Source organism: Aaosphaeria arxii, assembly GCF_010015735.1.
Source record: "Aaosphaeria arxii CBS 175.79 unplaced genomic scaffold BU24scaffold_3, whole genome shotgun sequence".
Taxonomy (NCBI): domain Eukaryota; kingdom Fungi; phylum Ascomycota; class Dothideomycetes; order Pleosporales; genus Aaosphaeria; species Aaosphaeria arxii.
In genome coordinates this window covers 785,532-803,789 of record NW_022983476.1, presented here as the reverse complement: position 1 = coordinate 803,789, position 18,258 = coordinate 785,532, and the positions used below count along the sequence as shown (strand labels likewise).

The following is an 18,258-nucleotide window of genomic DNA, read 5'->3' as shown; positions in this document are numbered from 1 at the left end:
CATCAAGAACTTTACCCCCGAATCGAACTCAAGCTACCTGGGCTTTGGCGACGATGAACTTGAGTTTGGAGTTCTTCTATTGTTGTCTTGATCTCCTGGAGGTTTAGCACCAGCCATTGAAATGAAATTGCGCGTTGTGCGCTTGGCCCCCGAAATGCTCTTTTGTGAAAGCTTATTGTCCTCTCCCAGGTTGTCAATTTGTGGAGGAAGCGACTTCTCTCTTGGTTGAGATTCCCGGTGATCGCTCGCATTTGATCTTCGTGACGAGATTGCATGAGGACCAGCCCTTCATTTTGCATTTTCAAGGTGTCGTTCGCGAATGCTAGTTCTCCGACTCTTTCCTGGATACACTGGTTCTGGTCTTTAAGTTCCTCGATTTTGGCGGCCTGCAGGCCCATTGTAGTCTGGAGCGTTTCTATCGTGCTCTTTAGCCCAGGCACCGAGTCCAAAGTTTCTTTGGTCGCAGCGGTATCAACGGCCTTCAATGTTTTAGCATACCATTCTCGTTTAGTTCTGATGACTATCATACCTTAGTGGTCGCGGTCTCAGCGACAGTGAGCGGCTCAGTTGGAGATTGATCTTTCGCTGGGATACCTGTATCTGACTCTCTGTCGATCGACGCCGAAACTCTGATCTTCTCGGCCGAAAGCTTTAGGAAGATTTTGTGTGAGGTTGGCTGCTCCTGTGACGAATTAGTGAGTTATCTGCTTGCTCAGATGGGCGGCTGTCTTACCTGTTCTCTGCCTTCACCCGCTTCAGTCGACTGTAAATTGATAGATTCGCCAGCTTTTTGCTCGTTGTTCATCAACAAGGCTTTCAGCTTCTCCGCAGATACGGACAGGATGACGCGACGGGTTGGTCGCAAGGGAAATGGACTCTTTCGAGCTTGTCTCCAAAGATAGGTGGATCGTGTTTTCCTAGCCCCATCTACCTGCTTGGAGGCGGAAGACCTAGTGATCCTACCCATGGTTTCTACCACTGAAGGACAATGGGGTTGATGGTGTTGGCGGGTTGGGATCTCGACGTGCAGGCGGAAAGGTGGAAATAGGAAGAGGCGTTGTGTTTGTGAGCAGAGGCGCGAGGAAAGACGCGGATAAAATTACGCGAGAGGTGAAGGGACGTTTTGGTTGCGAACAAGGTGATATTGACGTCGTGGTGATTCTGGCAACATAAGAGTGGCCTAGTGCGACCGAGAGGTGATGATATCTGCCGTGAACCACACGCCTGAAGACTGGCAACATGTGATGATCAGGGTGAAGCTGTAAGAGTGGAATAGGTCTTTCAATCTTCAGAGCAGATATATTGGTGCAAATAACTTGTATGTCAACAGTGAGTTATGGAACGAGATGAGAGCCTCATGGTATTTCGAAAGTACCACGGGATGCGGAGCAAATGAGTGAAATACGGACATGTATTCAATAAAGCTAAGACTATATGCTTCATCAAGTACCCTTTCTCTTCTAGATGTACAATAAGAAAGCGAATAATTGTCTGACAGAATCCGTCAATTAGATCGAGCTCAACTAAAACTACAATAGCAACAATGCAGTACGAATAGTTATATCATCAACCCTTGTAACTTGACTAGCTAACGCGCATCTTCTGCTTTCCACCTCCATCACGATGCAGTTCTCAAATAGTATCACGAGCTTCTTGGCCACATCTACCAGAATGATATTCATGGAAGGACGAGGACACTGGAGTAATCGCTCTACAGGCCCACCGAGCCACCCATATGAGACGATCCTCAATATCTTATCTTATGACCCGAGGTACTTTTGCCCAATATCTTGAGAGCTCTATCTCCCTTGGGTTAGGTATCTTGATCATATCAGATACTTGGACACAAAACTTGGACGGCGAAATGATGAGGTAGTTTATAACCAAGCGATTGGAAGCTTTACAGAATGTTCAATTCAGTAACCAGGTATGCAAAATTGCTAGTCTTTCTTGGTTGTAAATTTGATCATTCCGAAGTGATGGTTCACCCGAAGTTGTTACGTTCTTCAACATATGTACCACTAAAGTCCTCCGACGTCGGGTCCATTCGTAGCTGCCAAGACTTGAGCTGAATAATGCACGAACGTCATTTGCAGCGGCGGATGTTTGCTCTGAACCATGCTCGCTAATCCACATCATCGCGAACCCTCCATCTTCAAACTTTTGACTCGTCCTTACTACTCCTACATTTACTTCCCCTCCCATACTTGCTCCCGGTCGAAAGGCACTATGCTGACAAGCACTCTCCCACGCTCTGCTCTGCGCAGCCTTTCACGGACGGTTCCAACCATCCGAATACAATCTAGAGTTGCCACAAGATACCTACATCAATCCCCTTCGCCCATAACCTCCTCTCCTCTACGACACAGACCCAGTACACAGCTATGGTCTCAACAAGTACCTCTGCCGGTCGTTTCAGTAGCGCGCAGGACAATGTTCATCCAGACAGAGTCTACTCCGAATCCAGATGTAAGTTCTGCTCCAACAAAAAGGATCACAGTGTCGCTGACTCCCGAAGGCACTTAAATTCAATCCCAATCAAAGAGTCCTCCCCGAAACCATTTCCTCGCCCTTCCTCGAATATCTTTCTCCACGTTCCACACTTGCCCCACCTCATCCTTCCCCTCTCGCCGCAAAGCTTTTGAACATCGATGGAGTTACTTCTGTCTTCCTTGGTATCGACTTTCTCACCGTCACCAAGGACAGTGGTACCCCGTGGGCGCATGTCAAACCCGAGGTCTTCGCTATAATCAATGAGTTCATGCTTTCGGGACAGACAATTGTCAGCACTGTGGAAGACAAGGCCGGCGAAGGTGGCCAAGAAGGCACGGAGATCGACAGTTTGGCCTATGACGAGAATGACGACGAAGTTGTAGGGATGATCAAGGAACTGTTGGAGACCAGAGTCCGCCCCGCCATTCAGGAGGATGGTGGTGACATTGAGTTCCGAGGCTTTATCGATGGCCAGGTCCTGCTCAAGTTGCGTGGCGCATGCCGAACTTGTGATTCGAGCGTAGTGACGTTGAAGAACGGCATCGAGAGCATGCTCATGTAAGTTACGTGCGCGAAACAGAGGCCGAGAAAACCTAACGTGGAATCAGGCACTACATCGAGGAAGTCCAAGGCGTACAACAAGTCCTTGACCAAGAAGAGGAAATTGCCATGTCGGAGTTCGCGAAATTTGAAGAGAAGCTGCGACAACAGAAAGGTCCCAATGCCACAGCATCAACGGTGGGAAAGGGAAGCCTTGACACCGTGGAGAACTAATGAGGAAGAAGTAAGAGTTGCACCAAAAAAGTCTTTTCATGATGGAGTAAACGATAACGGCTGGACATTTTTATGAGTGCGATGTTCATGGCGGATAGGTCATTTTGTATTATTATTATCATCATCATCATCCCTACATAGTATCGTTAAGAAAATCGGCTTAGGTTGGCATGACACGCCAATTGGCCGGCGGGGTTTGGCGTTGGAATTGAGATGGTTCACCGCCTTTTAAGTGGTCGGTCCATGGACTGTTGAGTCTGGTCAACTCTTGACGACGTTGACAGACTTCAGCACGGGTTCAATGGTTCCTTATTGTTGTATTTACATAATTATCTATCAAATGAAAAGAATATTTGGGTATTGGATTGGCTAGGTTTTGAAAGTGCAGCTCAGCCAGGTTATATGGGAATGTAGCTAATGTTTTAGCGCGCAGCAGTCGGAGCTTCGTTACAGATTTCCACCAGGAGACTGCAACGTCGTCAGATCTAACTCGTACCTATTGATGCCAGCAAGCGAAAATTATCTCAATCGCTCAAACACCATCGCCCATTTACCAGAAATTCCAATTGTACATCGTTCTCTCTTTTCTTTTCTTTTTTGCCATACTATTCCTACCTCAAGGATCCACCTGTAGCGCCATGGCTCCCACACCGTTTTGTTTCGTTTGCCAGAAGCAGCAGAGCGCCAATGGCGACCAATTGCTGTGTTGCGGTAACTGCAGACTTTACTGGTACTGCTCCAAGGAGTGCCAAAAGAGCGCTTGGAAACTGCACAAACCCGATTGCAAAATCCTAGCGGACAAGAGTTCCTTCACGTCAACTACGGGGCCCGACTTCCTCCACTACATCAAGTTCTCGAAACCTCACGCCAAGGATATCGACCTCATTGGACCTTTCCACCCCATAGAAGATGCCGCAGTCAGCATAAGAGAGAGATTAGAAAGAGAGAACAGCCAAGATGGTCTTAAGATCTTCGATTTCCTATTCAACACCACTGGGATGTCTAGCGTCATTGCACAAACCGCAGCTCTTGCGGAGGGAAATCATCTACGTGTCACCTTCACAAACGAATCGAATCCAGAGGTCACGAAAGCTTTACAGTCACGCAAACCCGGAGCGTCGGTAGACACATACAACGTCATGACTATGCGCCCCAACTTCGCCGCCTTCAACAATCCCAAGTCACACGATCACGTGCTGGTCGATGAGCAAGATATCTACAAGACCTTCCTGAGCAAGGACGAGGCCAACCAGACTGCGAAGGACCTATTGCAGGAGTGGAAGAAGGAGTCCGGGGAGGGAGCCAAGGTTGACAGCAACACCCACGACGAGGACATGCTTGCTGGCGCAGTCTTGCCGCAGAAGGGCATTCCGCGATGCCTACAGGTCAACCACGATGCGACCGCGCGGCCGGATGTGAGTAACTAAAAGGAATGCCAAACTCAGCGTATGACTATGGGAACTACCACAGCCCGGAGTCACTGATGGATATGACTAGGTAGCACGTAGAATATGATGCACAGATAGCGAGCTTTGATATAGAACGCAGTCAAAAGAACTCGACTCACCACCTGAGTCTGCAGATATAAAATCTTTTCTTCGATGTATTCACCATTAACTCAAGTCCACACAATATTCTTCCTCACTAAAGCATCCACGTCTGCATACACACTCCAAAAATGCCAAACCTTTCCTTTATGATGCCCAGAAAGCTCGTGCATCTGGTCGTGATGCAGAAGTCGACCTCACTTGTTCAGGTATTCGGGCCCTACACGGGAAATGAGGGAGGTCGTCTCTTGAAACAATGCGAGAAGGTCTTGAGGGATCAAGGTGGGGAGGCCTACGGCGACGCATTCGAGCAAAGCATGGTTCGGAATTTATCTCTCGATACCGTCGATGGGTACGAAGCCAAATTACCTGAAGGTAGCTCTGTGCGACTTCAGATACAGGTAGAAGAAAATCTGAAATTGTCGGAGGATTTCAAACAAAAAAGGGACGAGTTTTGGGCTAACCTACCGGAGAGTGCGCAATACCCTCCTTATTATTCTCTTCGAGTACTTGAACTTTTGGAGCCAATCATCATCGAAGATTACGATAAATTTGAGGCTCAAATTCAAAAGGACTTGCCAGACAAACTCCCCGTCAAATCATTGAAAGTCAAAGGCACATCTTTCAGTACCAGCGTCCTCGAGGACGTAGCGAGGGGGGGACAGGCCATTCTTATCAAGGCTTCTCACAAAGATGGAGACAACAGAGAATTTGGGCAAGCGAGCCCGCACAAACTCCTTTATTATAACTACAGAGACAAGGGAGTCCAGGCCCGCGAAGTGACCTCCATCATGACAATCACCCAACGCGAATTGGGAGCGAGGCATGATGCTAAGACTGGATACTGGAGCTTCTGGGACTCTTCCAGCTCAGACACCGCTTCGGAATAATGTGTCATTGGGGAGACAAGCGAACGAGTTGTCTAGTACCCTTCTTCATAGAATCTGCCAGGTGCCCGGGACTATCACTGCTAGAAGGCTGGATGTGCCTCCTATTCATGTTGTTTTTCTTGTCTTCTGTGACCTGCTTCCCCTGTTTCCTGTATTCTTTCAATCCTATTTCTGTTTTCTCATATATCTTAGCTTTATATCTTAGGTCTCTACATCTTATGTTCTCTACATAATTATTGTCTTAAATTCGTTATCTAACTATACCAAATATCTTCTATTACTTCATTGCCTGTTTCCATTGTCTTCTCTCTCGCACGTACCCATATCTGGAATTACCAGAGGCCATGATTTGGTAGCATATATAGTAGGTAGGTTGCACCAACAGATTGCCCCCGACCGTGCTGATAGAGCTTTGATATAGAGAACAGTCATAGAGGGCCCGGATCGCTTTCTGAAGTATGTATATAAGAAGTCATTTTCACATAACTTTCTACAATGCTGCATTCCACATTCGATCTACATTGAATTCGTACTCAGTATCTACATTGATTTTATACTCAGTCCTTACTCAATCAACACTGTTTTCATACTCAATTTCACTCATTCCATACTCAAACCATACTGTCCACGACAAATACATTTGAGCAATGTCAGACGTACAAATGGATAAGGCTTCAGGATATCACTCAGACTCCCCATCTTCGTCCAGCGGAACTGGGGATATCATAGGACCTGACGTGTATGTTGACCTGAAAGTCCATTTCAAATCAACCAACGTCATCCGAGTACACGGACCATTCCTACCGGGAGAAGGCAAACTTTTGGTCGAAAGGTGCAAACGAATCCTGAAGGACCATTGCGGTGGAGCCGAAGCAGTCACCAAATTCACGAGAGTTACCCAAAATGGCTTGTTCCTTAGTCTCATCACCGGCTACGAAGCAAAAACGTCCGACGGTAGCACCCTGCAGTTCACCACAGAGATGAATCCGGATGCACTAGATGTGGTGGAAGCCATCGAGGAGGCCCGGAAGAAGGGCAGTCCAGTCGAATATGTCTATGCTCTTCGGGAGCTGACACCTATTGCAACCAATATCACAGCAATTGGCGAGACTCGGAAGGGCGGGGTAACGATATGGGAGCAGGTGAAGGATTACATGCCCTATGAATTGCCTGTAAAAGAGTTGAAGCCCCATTTGTATGGTCTCTGCGACATGAAAATGGCGCGTTTGGCAACCAAATGGTGTAACAGTATGCTTAAAGATGGGCCAGAGGGGACAAAATTAGGACACCAAGACCCTTGTCGACTGTCGTATTTCGTAACAGAGCAAACGGAGCTGCTACCCGTGACTGCTATCGTGACGGTCACGAAAGTTGATCTGAAGAAGAAAGAGGATGCACCAGCGCCTGAGGACAACGAGTACTGGACTCCGAAAAAGATGTCTGAGGCAAGAGCAAAGTGGTACCAGAAAGAAGTCGAACCGGCGTTGAAAAAGCAAGATGAGTTGAGGAAAAGGCCAAGTGGTCCGCAGACGAGCATTCTACCGCGTAGAGGCCCTTGAACCGCCTTGCGTGCCTCTTGCGACGATAGGATGGGTTATGGAGGATGGGGACTGATGTTGGATGGCTCGACATATTTCCTTTGTTGTTGTTCAAATCACCTGCATTCAACTGCTTGGTGACTTCATTTTCCCCAATATTTTCATTCTATGTCTGGTCTGTTACCCATCATTTCTTATCATTTCTTTTTCTCATCTCCATGTCTGATCGTTTATACCCTATTCCCTATTGTTTCTTTATGTTATTGTTTCCTTAGTCTTCATTACCTACAGGTAGGTAATCAACTAAACCAACATTACTTAATAAAATGCTCTTTGGCGTAAATTCTTCTTGAAATTTTAATAAGATCTTGTAGCCATTGTACTTATAATTGAGGTACGTACTGAATATCAACCTGCCTACAGGTACCTCTGGTAGGTATTTAGTCGTGAATGAATGGTAGAGGGTACCTTCGGCAAGAACTGCCTTGGTTGTCATTACTTAATTCAGCTTAAGACCTCGGTGTTAAGCTCCAGTGGCTCCCTCCCGCTCCCCACACCACTCTCTGTCGCTCATACCACAGTAGTTACTTACATTCATTCTCTCCAGGTTACCTGTGTCACGGACACAGCTCGAGACCCTCCAGCGAGTCTTCCTATTCCCACACACTCTCCTCACCATGAATTCGAAATTCACCTGCCTCCGCGCCGCCCGGCTCGCTGCTCGGCATCCCCATCACCACCTCCGTCCCCGCCGCCAGACCTTTGCAACAGCCGTGCCTAACCGCGGAGGCGACCACGTCCGCATCGTGGAAGTCGGCCCACGAGATGGGTTGCAAAACGAGAAGCAGAGCATACCAGTGGCCACAAAGATAGAGCTCGTGGAAAGACTGGCACAGACAGGTCTCAAGACTATCGAGGCTGGGTCGTTCGTTGCGCCGAAATGGGTTCCTCAGGTTAGCTAGCTACACCATGGATACGTCGCGATGGAAGATGATGAAAGCTAAAAGAAGATTGAAATGTAGATGGCGAACTCTTCAGAGATACTGGAACGGGTCCTACAAGCTCCGCCGCAGTCTCCCGTGCCCATAACATACCAATGGCTACTCCCGAATGTCAAAGGCCTAGACAACTTCCTCAAAACCTGGGAGGCCAGGACGTCGTCGCCCTCCTCCTCCTCCGCACAGCAAAATAACGGCTACCCAACACCACCACCGTCCCCAGGCCCAGGCAACATAGATCCCGACGCTGTTCCCTCCGACGCCGCAGACCAGACACCCAAGCACGAAATCTCCATCTTCACCGCCGCAACCGAATCCTTCACGCAGAAGAACACGAACTGCTCGATCGCCGAGTCCCTCAAACGCTTCGAGCCCATCCTCACCCGAGCCAAGGACCTCAATCTGCCCGTCCGCGCCTACATCTCCGTCGCGCTAGGCTGCCCGTACGAGGGCCCCAACGTCGACCCGCACAAGGTCGCCGAGCTCGCCGTCTCCCTCCTCGAGATGGGCGCCGACGAGATCTCCGTGGCCGACACCACGGGCATGGGCACGGCGCCCAAGACCGCAGAGCTCCTCAAGACGCTCAGCGCTGCAGGCATCGAGAAGAGCGACCTCGCGCTGCACTTCCACGACACCTACGGCCAGGCTCTCGTCAACTCCGTCGTCGCCCTCGAGCACGGCATCAGGACGTTCGACGCCGCTGTGGGCGGTCTAGGTGGCTGCCCGTTCAGCCCCGGTGCCACCGGCAATGTGGCGACGGAGGACCTGGTGCATTGTTTCCACAGCCTGGGCGCGAAGACGGGCGTCGACATCGAGAAGTTGGCTGAGGTCGGGGAGTGGATATCTGGGGAGCTGAGCAGAGGGAACGAGAGTAGGGCGGGGAAGGCGACATTGGCACAGCTGAGGAAGAGAAGTTGAATGACGAAAAAGGAATCTTGTATGAAAAGCGAAAAATAGCATACATCAAAGGGGTGACCTTTTGAGTACCCAAACGATATTTAAGAAAAGTTATGATAGATGATTTGACGTAAGGTAGCACATTACATCTTACACAAATATATCACAGAGATATCAACCACCAATAAGCGATTCAAGATTTAAGTTCAAGTTCATTTCGTTACGGTTACGTATGCATGGTATCTTGCCAGAAATTTTGACTGTCCAAAGAATTCCCGTATATCCATTTGCCCACTTCCCTTGATCCCCAAAAAGACACTCATAGACCCCAAACTCAAAACAAAAGCAACATCATCAAATAGCAACAAAGAAGCTCTTCTCCCCCTCCTTCGGCTCCACCCAAGCCCTCTTGAGAATCGGATCGGCGCACGAGATCCTGATCCTCTCGGGGGTAGCGGGACTCTGCAGCTTGAGGACGTCGTGCTCGCCGAACTCTGCTCGTGCGGCCTTGAGGGCGTCGCGGATGGCGAAGAAGACGACGCTGCCCATGAAGAGTGGGGGTTCACCTGCGGACACACGGTTAGATATCTGTCGCGGGATACATCAAAGCCGGGTATGAGGAGAAAAAAATTGAACTTACCAACACCCCTACTCCTCTGGATGGTTCTCAAATTCTCCCACTGGACGTCCTTGAGGAGACTGACATTGAAGACCTGGGGGATGTCCCTGAATCCCGGGATCTTGTAAGCGCCGGGTCCCTTCGTGAAGATCTGGCCGCTGGCGCGGTGCCAGAGGCTCTCTTCGATGGTGAAGAGGCCCTGGCCCTGGACGAAGGCGCCCTCGATCTGCCCGTAGTCGATGCTGGGGTTGATGCTGCGGCCGACGTCCATCTTGATGTCCGCGCGCCGGCACGTGAAGTCGCCCGTCAGCGTGTCGATCTCGACTTCCGCCGCGGCCACGCCCTGCGTGAAGTAGAAGAACATTTGACCTGTGTTCTCGCCCCAGACGTACCCGATGTCGGGGGTTTTGTAGAACCCTTGGGCGGAGAGGTTCACGCGGTCGAAGTAGGCGGCGTGGGCGATGTCTTTCATGGTTGCGTCGGGACCGAGTTTCTCGCGGTATGGCTGGAGGCGCTCATTGAGTTGTTCGCAGGCATTCCAGATGGCGTAGCCGTTGAGATCGGAGGAGGCGGAGGCGGCGGTTGAGGAGGTGTTGGCTACGGTGTTGGTTGCTGTTTCCGAGATGAAGACGTTGTCCTGGGGCACTTTGAGTGCTTCGGCTGCGATCATTATCATCTTGGTGTGTAGTCCCTGGCCCATCTCAGTGCCACCGTGGGCTACAAGGACGGATCCGTCGTGGTAGATATGTACGAGGGCGCCTGCTTGATTGAGGAACAGTGCTGTGAAGGAGATACCAAACTTCGTAGGGATGATGGCTAGACCCCTCTTGTTCCATTTGTGTGTCTTGTTGAACTCCTCAATTTCCTGCCGTCTGCGACTGTATTCGCTCTCATCCATGACTTGCTTGTACATGAGTGGTACAAACCAATCCTTCATCGTCTGGTTGAAATGTGTCGTCATGCTGGTGTTGGGTCCGTACATGTTGATCTCCCTGAGTCTTTCCACAGGGATCTTGAGGTGATCTGCTACTTCCTCCATATACGTCTCTGCAATGAACATGCCTTGGGGACCGCCAAACCCTCGGAAAGCTGTGTTTGATACTGTGTTCGTCTTTGCTACCCGTCCCCTGACGTGAATGTTTGGTATCGAATAAACATTGTCGATATGTGACAATGACCGTTCGACGACGGCACCTGAGAGATCTTGAGTGCAACCGCCATTGCAGAAGACGTCTGCGTCTAGGGCCTGCAACCTTCCATCATTGTTGACGGCTACCTTCCACCGCGCAAGGAAAGGATGGCGTTGTCCAGACGTTATGATATCTTCGTCTCGATTCAGCATGCACCTCACCGGTCGTCGAACCTTATTCGCAGCACACGCCACAATACCCGCAAGCTGTATTGACCTCGTCTCCTTTCCTCCAAACCCACCTCCCATGCGCTTGACACGGGACACGATCTTGTTTGCAGCGACGCCCGTGACCTTCGAAACGTATGCCTGAGTCTCGGTCGGGTTTTGTGTGCTGCTGAACACTTCCATCTCACCATCCTCAAGCTTGGGAATGGCAACGCAAGCCTGCGTCTCGAGGTAGAAGTGCTCCTGGCCGCCCATGCGTGCAATACCAGTGATGACATGGTCTGCCTCAGCGAAAGCCTTGTCTGGATCTCCATTCTTGATATATCGGAAGTGCGGGAAGTAACTTTCTTTCTCGATAGCTTCTTCGATGGTGAAGATCGCGGGCAGATCCTCATACTCGACTTTGACTGCGCGGGCTGCTTGCTCTGCACGTTTGGCAGTATCGGCAAGGATGATTCCTATGGGCTGCCCGGCGGTGACAACTTCGTCAACGGCGAAGAACAGCTCATCGCAATTAGGTGCTCCCCACCAGTTGGCCTCTGGAGATGGAAGATCCCGGTGGTCCACCCATGCTGCGACTCCTGGAAGGTCCAACGCAGGCTCTGGATCTACGCTCAACAGTTTAGCATGTGCTTTCGTAGAAAGCACCAGGCATCCATAGAGTTCGTTCTTCTGCACGGGTATGTCGTCCGTGTACTGTGCTTCTCCAGTGGTTTGTTTCAGCGCGGCAACATGCGGTCGTTCCTTTCCGAGAATCTTCTGCTCGTACGCCTCCGCAACCTTGTGGTCCTTAGCTCCGACGGAAATTTCTCTCTCGATCTCGCCGACAGCCTGGGTATCGACATCCACTTCTTTAGTATGCAGTGAGCCAAGGACTTCGTGGTAAAACTTGTAGAAGAAGCTGAGTGCAAGCGACTTCCGATACGTCGCCATGCCACCAGGCACCCCGAACCTGAGATCGAAGTCCTCCTCGAGGGCATCCATGACACCTTCGAGCGTCTTGAGCTCAGTGAACTTCTTCCCTTGGAGGAACTCCATTGCCTTCTTTGCAGCGATGGTCGTCGGCGCCATACCACCATACACAAGATCTACGCTTTCCACCACATCGTCCTCCCCGAGCGACACCCGCAGGGCAGCATTCACGATCGCGATATCGTCATCTTTCCTCTTCGCCTGCTTGTACGCACGCATGAATTCGCCCTTCTCGCTCGCCACGGGGATCCTCAGACTCGCGACGATCCCGTCCGGCGGAAGCGCAGTCTGTCTGTAGCCTTTGAAGAATGTCGACATTGGGATCTCGGTCGTCTTGTCCAGGCTCTTCGCGACGAGCGTCGTGTTACTCGCAACGAACACGGGGTTCAGATCTGAGATCGGGGAGGCCGTAGCCAAGTTTCCTGCTGGCGTACCCACGTTCCGGATCTGGCGACCAGCGAAGTAACGGATCTGCTTTAGGATCGCGGCGAAGGGCTGACCCCGAGTCTCTCCGTAGTGGTCGATGGCCTCCTTGCATATCTTCTCTAGATCCGTCAAGACGACGTTTCCTCCTATTTCTAGGTAGTCGTCTTTGAAAGAGTATTGCCTCAGCTCTGCGATGTCGCCGACGAAAACCGAAGCGGTGTAGTTCAATCCCTTGAACTTTGTCTCGATCTGTGTTTCTGTGCTGCCACCGATGACTTTAGCGGAAGGATACACACTCTTGATCTCGAGCAATTGCTGTAGAGTCACCGGCCTATACCACCTCTTCCTCTTGTTTCCAAACGCGAGCGGCTTGAAATCGTACTTGCGCAGGGACGGAGGGAAAATGAGCTCAGTGTCCGGTTTGTATTCGATGAATCCTGGGGGAGTGAATCGTTTAATGGGTTGCACTTCTCCTCCATCGGAACCGCCGCTCTTGCAACAGCCGCCTCCATTGCCGTTCTTCTCCATGCAGCATCCACCTCCGCCGGTCGCAGTCGCTTGCCCGCAGCCCTTCTTCACGCTGAAGCTCTGTGCAGCATCTAGAATCGGCCTGTATCCTGTGCATCGGCAGAGGTTGCCGTCGAACGCTTCTTCGACATCGTGTTCGCTGGGAGCTTCGTTATTTCGCAGAAGAGCGTACAGGCTCTATGTTCGAAGTTAGCACACACACATACATACAATGTGAATAGAATCGTTCTCCCATGAACTCACCATGACAATACCCGGCGTACAAAACCCACACTGACTCCCATTCCCCTTCGCAATCCTCTCCTGCGCAGGATGCGGCCTCTTTACGTTCCCGATGCCCTCGACCGTGATGACATGCTTACCATCGACGCTCACCAGGGGCGCGAGGCAGGCGTTCACACTCGCGTGGTAGATCTCCTTGGTCGTGGGATTGAACTGCGAGACGACGACCGTGCAGGCGCCGCAGCCGCCCTCCGCGCAGCCCAGCTTCGTGCCCGTGAGCCCTATGCCGCGCAGGTATTCGAGCAGCGTGACTTCCGGGTCTGCATCGTCGAGGACGACTTTTGTGCCGTTGAGGTAGAAGCGGAGGGTGTCGTCGTAGGTGGATGTAAGGGAGGAGAGGGAGTGCGATTGCTGGTCTGGGACCGCGGGGTCCGGAATAACGAGGCCGGGAGCCATGGTTACTCCAGATGTTCGTCCGCTTTTTGGTTATGATTCCAGTATGATTTGTGGTTTTCTTTTCCCCTTTTGCTGGGTTTAAATGCACATGGGGATCGAGATGGTGGCGAATGTACGACTAAGCGTGGACGTTAAGAGTACAAATGCAAAGAATCCCAACTGGAAGGGAAATAAAGAAACCCAAACGATTCCGCTGTGTGAAATGACGCGTGAAGGCAGAAGAAGAAGACCAGAATGTTTAGAGAGAAAAGAAACTAGAATTCGCTCTCATCCCTTCTGATGGTGTTACCAACGTCGGATCTAGATAACTACCAAACTAAGTAGATGCAAATGATGTGGGGAAAACGTAAGCTTTAAGATACGGGACTTTAGACAGTAGCTCTTAGAAGCTGTGAGAGGGGCAAAGAAGTAGTAAACGGAGGACATTGACGAATCAGAGGGGAGACATTGCATCTTCCTTATCGAGATGTCCGCAGGAAAGCGGCGAACCCCGCGACCATGCACACAGTGATGAGTGAATCTACAATGTACCTTACACCAAATAATACCTAATACATACTACTATCAGGTACTTAGAGTGTACCTTGTTACTACCTGCTACCTAGTTCCTAGTTCATAGTGTTTAGTCCCTCGTTCCTGGCTACATTACTGGCTAGACGAGAGCGAGAGGGGCAGCGTCGCTCAAGCCTCGGCTTGTGTCGCGAGGACAACCTTTCATCTTTTGTGGAAGAGATATACATCTGTTCAAGTACCTACAAGTACTGTCTTCCGGGTTAACTCTGCTTTTGTATGATGAGATGAGAAGTATATACTTTCCTGGTTCAGCCTGTTACTCTTGCCTTTTCTTTTTCACACCCTTTCCATTTCACTCGCTGTGTATGTGCTGTATGTGCTCCACCACGCCAAGCATCGTCGCACTTGACCGTCACTAGACTCTCATGTCGGCGCACTCCGCTTTTCCATCTTTTACTATCCATCACTAACAGTTGATATTGGTAATACCATGATCTAATTCCACGATGATTGGGGCCAAAGCATACGGACAAACGCTGCCATCTTTAAGACAACCGTATCCCATATCTCAAAAGTTCAAAGCCATCACTATGGTCAATGCAATCATACTTAGAAGATTGCAGAGACGAAATTCCAAAGAAGGTTTTTTTTTCATATTGTTATTTTATGGAAAGAAAAGTAACCTAACGAGGTAATACTGCTAAGACAAAATACAAATACACTTTGGACGCACATGTCGGGAGAAATGCAGTCAATGTCCACCCAAGCCGTCAAACTACACCTAAGACACTTGCATGCAGGCAGGAAGGACTAGGTCCCTACCAATTCATCTCGCCAATCATGGGTCAACGTAACCTGAAATATGCGGTTGCGGTCGTCAAAAGGCCGCCCAAACTATAGACATGAAGCTTTCAAAGTGGTAAGATTTAGGGTGCATTCAACCCGCATCTTGCCATTCCCAGTGATAATCAGGGTTCCAGAGTGCAATGGGTTAGGGCAAGTTGTGACATAAAGCTGTAGCATGGCTGAACGGTCGTTCAATCCGCGAAGATGACGGTTGCATCTTGCATCGTGGTAGCATAGAAGGGGTTGCGAGAAGGTATCCCGCCAAGATGGCTGTTCAGTAGAAAATGGTCCAAAAGTGCAGCAGCATGTCTTTCACGGTCGAGACGACAGCGTTGAGAGCAATGTGTGAAGTCCGTCCGGGAAAATCAATGCAAACGATCAGCACGGCTTTGTTCGTGCACATGTCAAATCAATCGTCGAGAGTCAGAATCGGAAAGACTATCCAGTCGTGGAAACGGCGTGTCGAGCAAAGTCAAGCCACATGAACGATACTTCCGGAGATTGGTCAGGCACGCATCAATCGGCAAGGTCTCAGCAAAATGTGCATCACCGTCACAGCAGATAGATCTGCCTCATGCAGCTCCCGGAGGTGGAGCTCCTTGTCCTCCCGCTTGTTGCTGCTGCTGTTGCGCAAACGATGAGTACCACATGGCCAGATAGTTCTGGTACCCTCCATAGATGGCATAAGGATCGGCAGCAGCAGCATCTCCTGTAGCCGGCGGGTTCGCCGGCGCTGCTGCCTGCCCGGCTCCTGCCTGCCCGTAGCTTGACTGTTGGTGAGTATAGCTGTCATTATAACTCCCGTTATCACGTCCACCACGCTGGTTATTGCCGCTGTATCCACCGGCTCGCTCACGGTTCTTTTCCTTCTGCATGCGTGTCAATACCGTGCGTAACAACGAAGTTCCAAGGTCAACACTTACCACAGAATCAACCTTATCCCAGATCGCTCGTTTTGCGTCGGCAATCGCTTGTGCTGTTCCGACTAAGCCGATTTCGCGCTCGATATCAGCACCAGATGCCTGAGAGACATTGATTTTGCACCCGGTCGTAGACTGCATATCTTTGATAGTTTCACCGCCTTGAAGTAGTTAGTATCACTCTTAACACATACAGCACATTTCCCCCTTACCTTTACCGATAATCATTCCCACGGCGTCTGACGGAACCATGATGGTATCGTTGATTTTTCCTGCACCTGCACCAGCGCCAGCGCCACCACCATATTGGTCGAAGTTGTCACGCCTGTTGGTGTTCTGTTGGGCAGGGGCGGCGTCTCCCATGGTCTTTGTGTCGCTGTCAACAATCTCCATGATGAGCTCTTTGGCTCGCGCAGCAGCGGTGGGACTTCCAATCAGGTTCACAGGGCGAAGGCCATTGACGCTCTTATTTTCGCCAACGATGTTAACATGGCAGCCACTTCGTTCTTGAAGATCACGAATGGTTTCACCTCCACGGCCAATGATAAGTCCGACGGTTCGGTCAGGCACCATGATCTGGGAAGACTGTTCACCATCACGCAGAGCAGGCTGTTGCTGCTGGCCGACTTTGGCTGGACCCCTCGCATTACGCCCTGTTTCCCGGGCTGGATTTCCTCCATTTTCCTCGATGATACGATTGATCTCCCGCTTTGCAGCAATCCGAGCACTAGGGCTACCAGTAATGCGACACTGACGTTGAGGACCGCTGTCTGGACCATTGATGAATTGAATCCTAGTTCCTGATTGCTGCTCAATGCGACGAAGGCTCTCTCCTTGACGCCCAATCACGAGACCAACCAACGAAGAATCAATCAGTATAACCTCTGAGTTGTCATTAGCGGGAGGGGTACGGTCACGCCCACCGTACTGGTGGGTGGGAGAGAATGTATTGCGTCCGCGTGGTGAGCGGGAACGATCTCTACCATATCCAGTTCCACCACGGCGCGGGTCTTCACGACGCTCATCACGATATGGATTGTAACTGTCACGATGTCCTCGTCCAGGAGATCGTGAGCGCGAGCGCGAGCGTTGATACGAATGTCCGCCTAGCCGAGGATCTTCAGCTGAGCCTGGATAGTCAGTTAGCATACCTGGGAATCAAGGTTTGGGGAAGGAAAGAGCTTACCTGGTCGCGCAGCACTGTACGAAAGGCCTTTTTCAGCAGCGAATCCACGCGCCTTTGCTAGCGCATCCTGTATACTGACCGACCCGCTGTTAGTGGGCCTTATCGCGCTCAAATCAAGGCTTCCGGAGTTCGTGGGCTGCGGGAGGTTGAATCCAGGAATGGCTGGTGGAGTAGGGTTGTGCAACGCGCCCGGGAAACCTGGAGGCAATGCCAGAGGGGGTTGCTGACCGGGTGGCGGTTGTTGTGGTGTTTGTGACGGTGTTGTAGATTGATGTGAAGCTGTCGCGATCGTTAACCAAGGGTTTCCTAAGTCGTTCCCAATGGAAAAAGTCCTACCTAGTGCTGCCAAAATGGCAGAGATATCGGGAGCGGGGGCAGCCATGTTGCCTGCGCTTAGAAATGGGATCCGAACTTTACTATGATGCGCACGACGGGCTCTGAAGCGTAAATGGAAGGGTTGTAGGACGCTTGCGTCAAAATAGTTGTTGGTCGGTTGGGTGTTGTGGAGGTTTTCTCTCCAAGCGTGGTTCGAGGAAGAAAGAACCGGAGTCGCAAAGAGTTCTTGGCAAAACGCAAGTGAAGAGCTACGCTACACCAATACTAGATTAGCGCATGTGATCACAGAACTCAGAAGACGATCGCAGACGGATGGCGATAGTTGATGCTATATATATACTGAAGACCCTTTGATCAGCAACAATGGTTTTTTGTCTTTGTTGAACAGTGCACACATTGTTGTCAGGGTCCATGTTTACTTCGAGGCTTTCTTCCTCTATTACCTGCAGCATACCGGTTCCGTTCAACACTCGATATTGCGCTCGGGAACTTGCTCTTGCCAGCACCAATAACGATAAACGCACGAGCATAAGAGCTTGGTGGGTTTCTTATGTGGGAAATTTCCTTGATTTCATTAAAATAAATGGCCCGTGGGGAGCCAACCCGCCAATGCAATATTACTCTATGACAAGAACAGGGACGATTTACATCGTTTGAATCCCAGCACTAAAACCTAGGGGTATTCGATAGCTACAAATCATAATCAAGTCTTCGTCGACGCAGGAGCGCGTCGTGGTATA

General features: G+C 50.4%; 8 protein-coding genes across 8 annotated transcripts; 5 read left to right on the top strand and 3 right to left on the bottom strand.

Annotated features, from left to right (window-relative positions):
• Positions 1–11: 11 nt before the first annotated feature.
• BU24DRAFT_490348 (uncharacterized protein) lies at positions 12–968 on the bottom strand (the record flags this gene model as incomplete). The annotated part of the gene is made up of 3 exons (XM_033533708.1): positions 12–479; positions 530–682; positions 734–968. Coding segments are annotated over 3 exons (856 nt in total), but the record flags the coding sequence as incomplete, so codon positions are not given.
• A 1,210-nt stretch (positions 969–2,178) lies between these two features.
• BU24DRAFT_420142 (HIRA-interacting protein 5) lies at positions 2,179–3,632 on the top strand. The gene is made up of 3 exons (XM_033527405.1): positions 2,179–2,469; positions 2,519–3,051; positions 3,102–3,632. The coding sequence occupies exons 1-3, from the start codon at positions 2,230–2,232 to the stop codon at positions 3,265–3,267; spliced, it is 939 nt and encodes a 312-aa protein (XP_033385460.1). The 5' UTR covers positions 2,179–2,229; the 3' UTR covers positions 3,268–3,632.
• Positions 3,633–3,748: 116 nt separating this feature from the next.
• Positions 3,749–4,968, top strand: BU24DRAFT_490346 (uncharacterized protein). Its single transcript, XM_033533707.1, has one exon. It carries the CDS (start codon positions 3,906–3,908, stop codon positions 4,692–4,694), a length of 789 nt encoding a protein of 262 aa, XP_033385459.1. The 5' UTR covers positions 3,749–3,905; the 3' UTR covers positions 4,695–4,968.
• Positions 4,946–5,704, top strand: BU24DRAFT_460203 (uncharacterized protein; the record flags this gene model as incomplete). The annotated part of the gene is made up of 1 exon (XM_033531801.1): positions 4,946–5,704. The coding sequence occupies one exon, from the start codon at positions 4,946–4,948 to the stop codon at positions 5,702–5,704; it is 759 nt and encodes a 252-aa protein (XP_033385458.1).
• Positions 5,705–6,351: 647 nt separating this feature from the next.
• BU24DRAFT_460202 (uncharacterized protein) lies at positions 6,352–7,263 on the top strand (the record flags this gene model as incomplete). The annotated part of the gene is made up of 1 exon (XM_033531800.1): positions 6,352–7,263. The coding sequence occupies one exon, from the start codon at positions 6,352–6,354 to the stop codon at positions 7,261–7,263; it is 912 nt and encodes a 303-aa protein (XP_033385457.1).
• A 531-nt stretch (positions 7,264–7,794) lies between these two features.
• Positions 7,795–9,335, top strand: BU24DRAFT_420139 (aldolase). Its single transcript, XM_033527404.1, has 2 exons — positions 7,795–8,195; positions 8,265–9,335. Exons 1-2 carry the CDS (start codon positions 7,920–7,922, stop codon positions 9,156–9,158), a joined length of 1,170 nt encoding a protein of 389 aa, XP_033385456.1. The 5' UTR covers positions 7,795–7,919; the 3' UTR covers positions 9,159–9,335.
• A 25-nt stretch (positions 9,336–9,360) lies between these two features.
• BU24DRAFT_388086 (xanthine dehydrogenase) lies at positions 9,361–14,011 on the bottom strand. The gene is made up of 3 exons (XM_033525000.1): positions 13,283–14,011; positions 9,778–13,216; positions 9,361–9,703 (listed from the first exon to the last, which is right to left on the bottom strand). Exons 1-3 carry the CDS (start codon positions 13,715–13,717, stop codon positions 9,492–9,494), a joined length of 4,086 nt encoding a protein of 1,361 aa, XP_033385455.1. The 5' UTR covers positions 13,718–14,011; the 3' UTR covers positions 9,361–9,491.
• Positions 14,012–15,648: 1,637 nt separating this feature from the next.
• Positions 15,649–17,564, bottom strand: BU24DRAFT_431945 (uncharacterized protein; the record flags this gene model as incomplete). Its single annotated transcript, XM_033529899.1, has 5 exons — positions 15,649–15,945; positions 16,000–16,157; positions 16,209–17,126; positions 17,183–17,461; positions 17,519–17,564. The coding sequence occupies 5 exons, from the start codon at positions 17,562–17,564 to the stop codon at positions 15,649–15,651; spliced, it is 1,698 nt and encodes a 565-aa protein (XP_033385454.1).
• Positions 17,565–18,258: the final 694 nt, after the last annotated feature.

Coding starts and splice junctions, on each gene's coding strand:
- BU24DRAFT_420142 (XM_033527405.1), top strand. CDS start 2,230: ATGCTGACAAGCACTCTCCCACGCTCTGCTCTGCGCAGCCTTTCACGG. Junction 2,470..2,518: donor AGTCTACTCCGAATCCAGAT/GTAAGTTCTGCT, acceptor TGACTCCCGAAG/GCACTTAAATTCAATCCCAA. Junction 3,052..3,101: donor GGCATCGAGAGCATGCTCAT/GTAAGTTACGTG, acceptor ACGTGGAATCAG/GCACTACATCGAGGAAGTCC.
- BU24DRAFT_490346 (XM_033533707.1), top strand. CDS start 3,906: ATGGCTCCCACACCGTTTTGTTTCGTTTGCCAGAAGCAGCAGAGCGCC.
- BU24DRAFT_420139 (XM_033527404.1), top strand. CDS start 7,920: ATGAATTCGAAATTCACCTGCCTCCGCGCCGCCCGGCTCGCTGCTCGG. Junction 8,196..8,264: donor CGCCGAAATGGGTTCCTCAG/GTTAGCTAGCTA, acceptor ATTGAAATGTAG/ATGGCGAACTCTTCAGAGAT.
- BU24DRAFT_388086 (XM_033525000.1), bottom strand. CDS start 13,717: ATGGCTCCCGGCCTCGTTATTCCGGACCCCGCGGTCCCAGACCAGCAA. Junction 13,217..13,282: donor GTACGCCGGGTATTGTCATG/GTGAGTTCATGG, acceptor CTTCGAACATAG/AGCCTGTACGCTCTTCTGCG. Junction 9,704..9,777: donor CCAGAGGAGTAGGGGTGTTG/GTAAGTTCAATT, acceptor GTGTGTCCGCAG/GTGAACCCCCACTCTTCATG.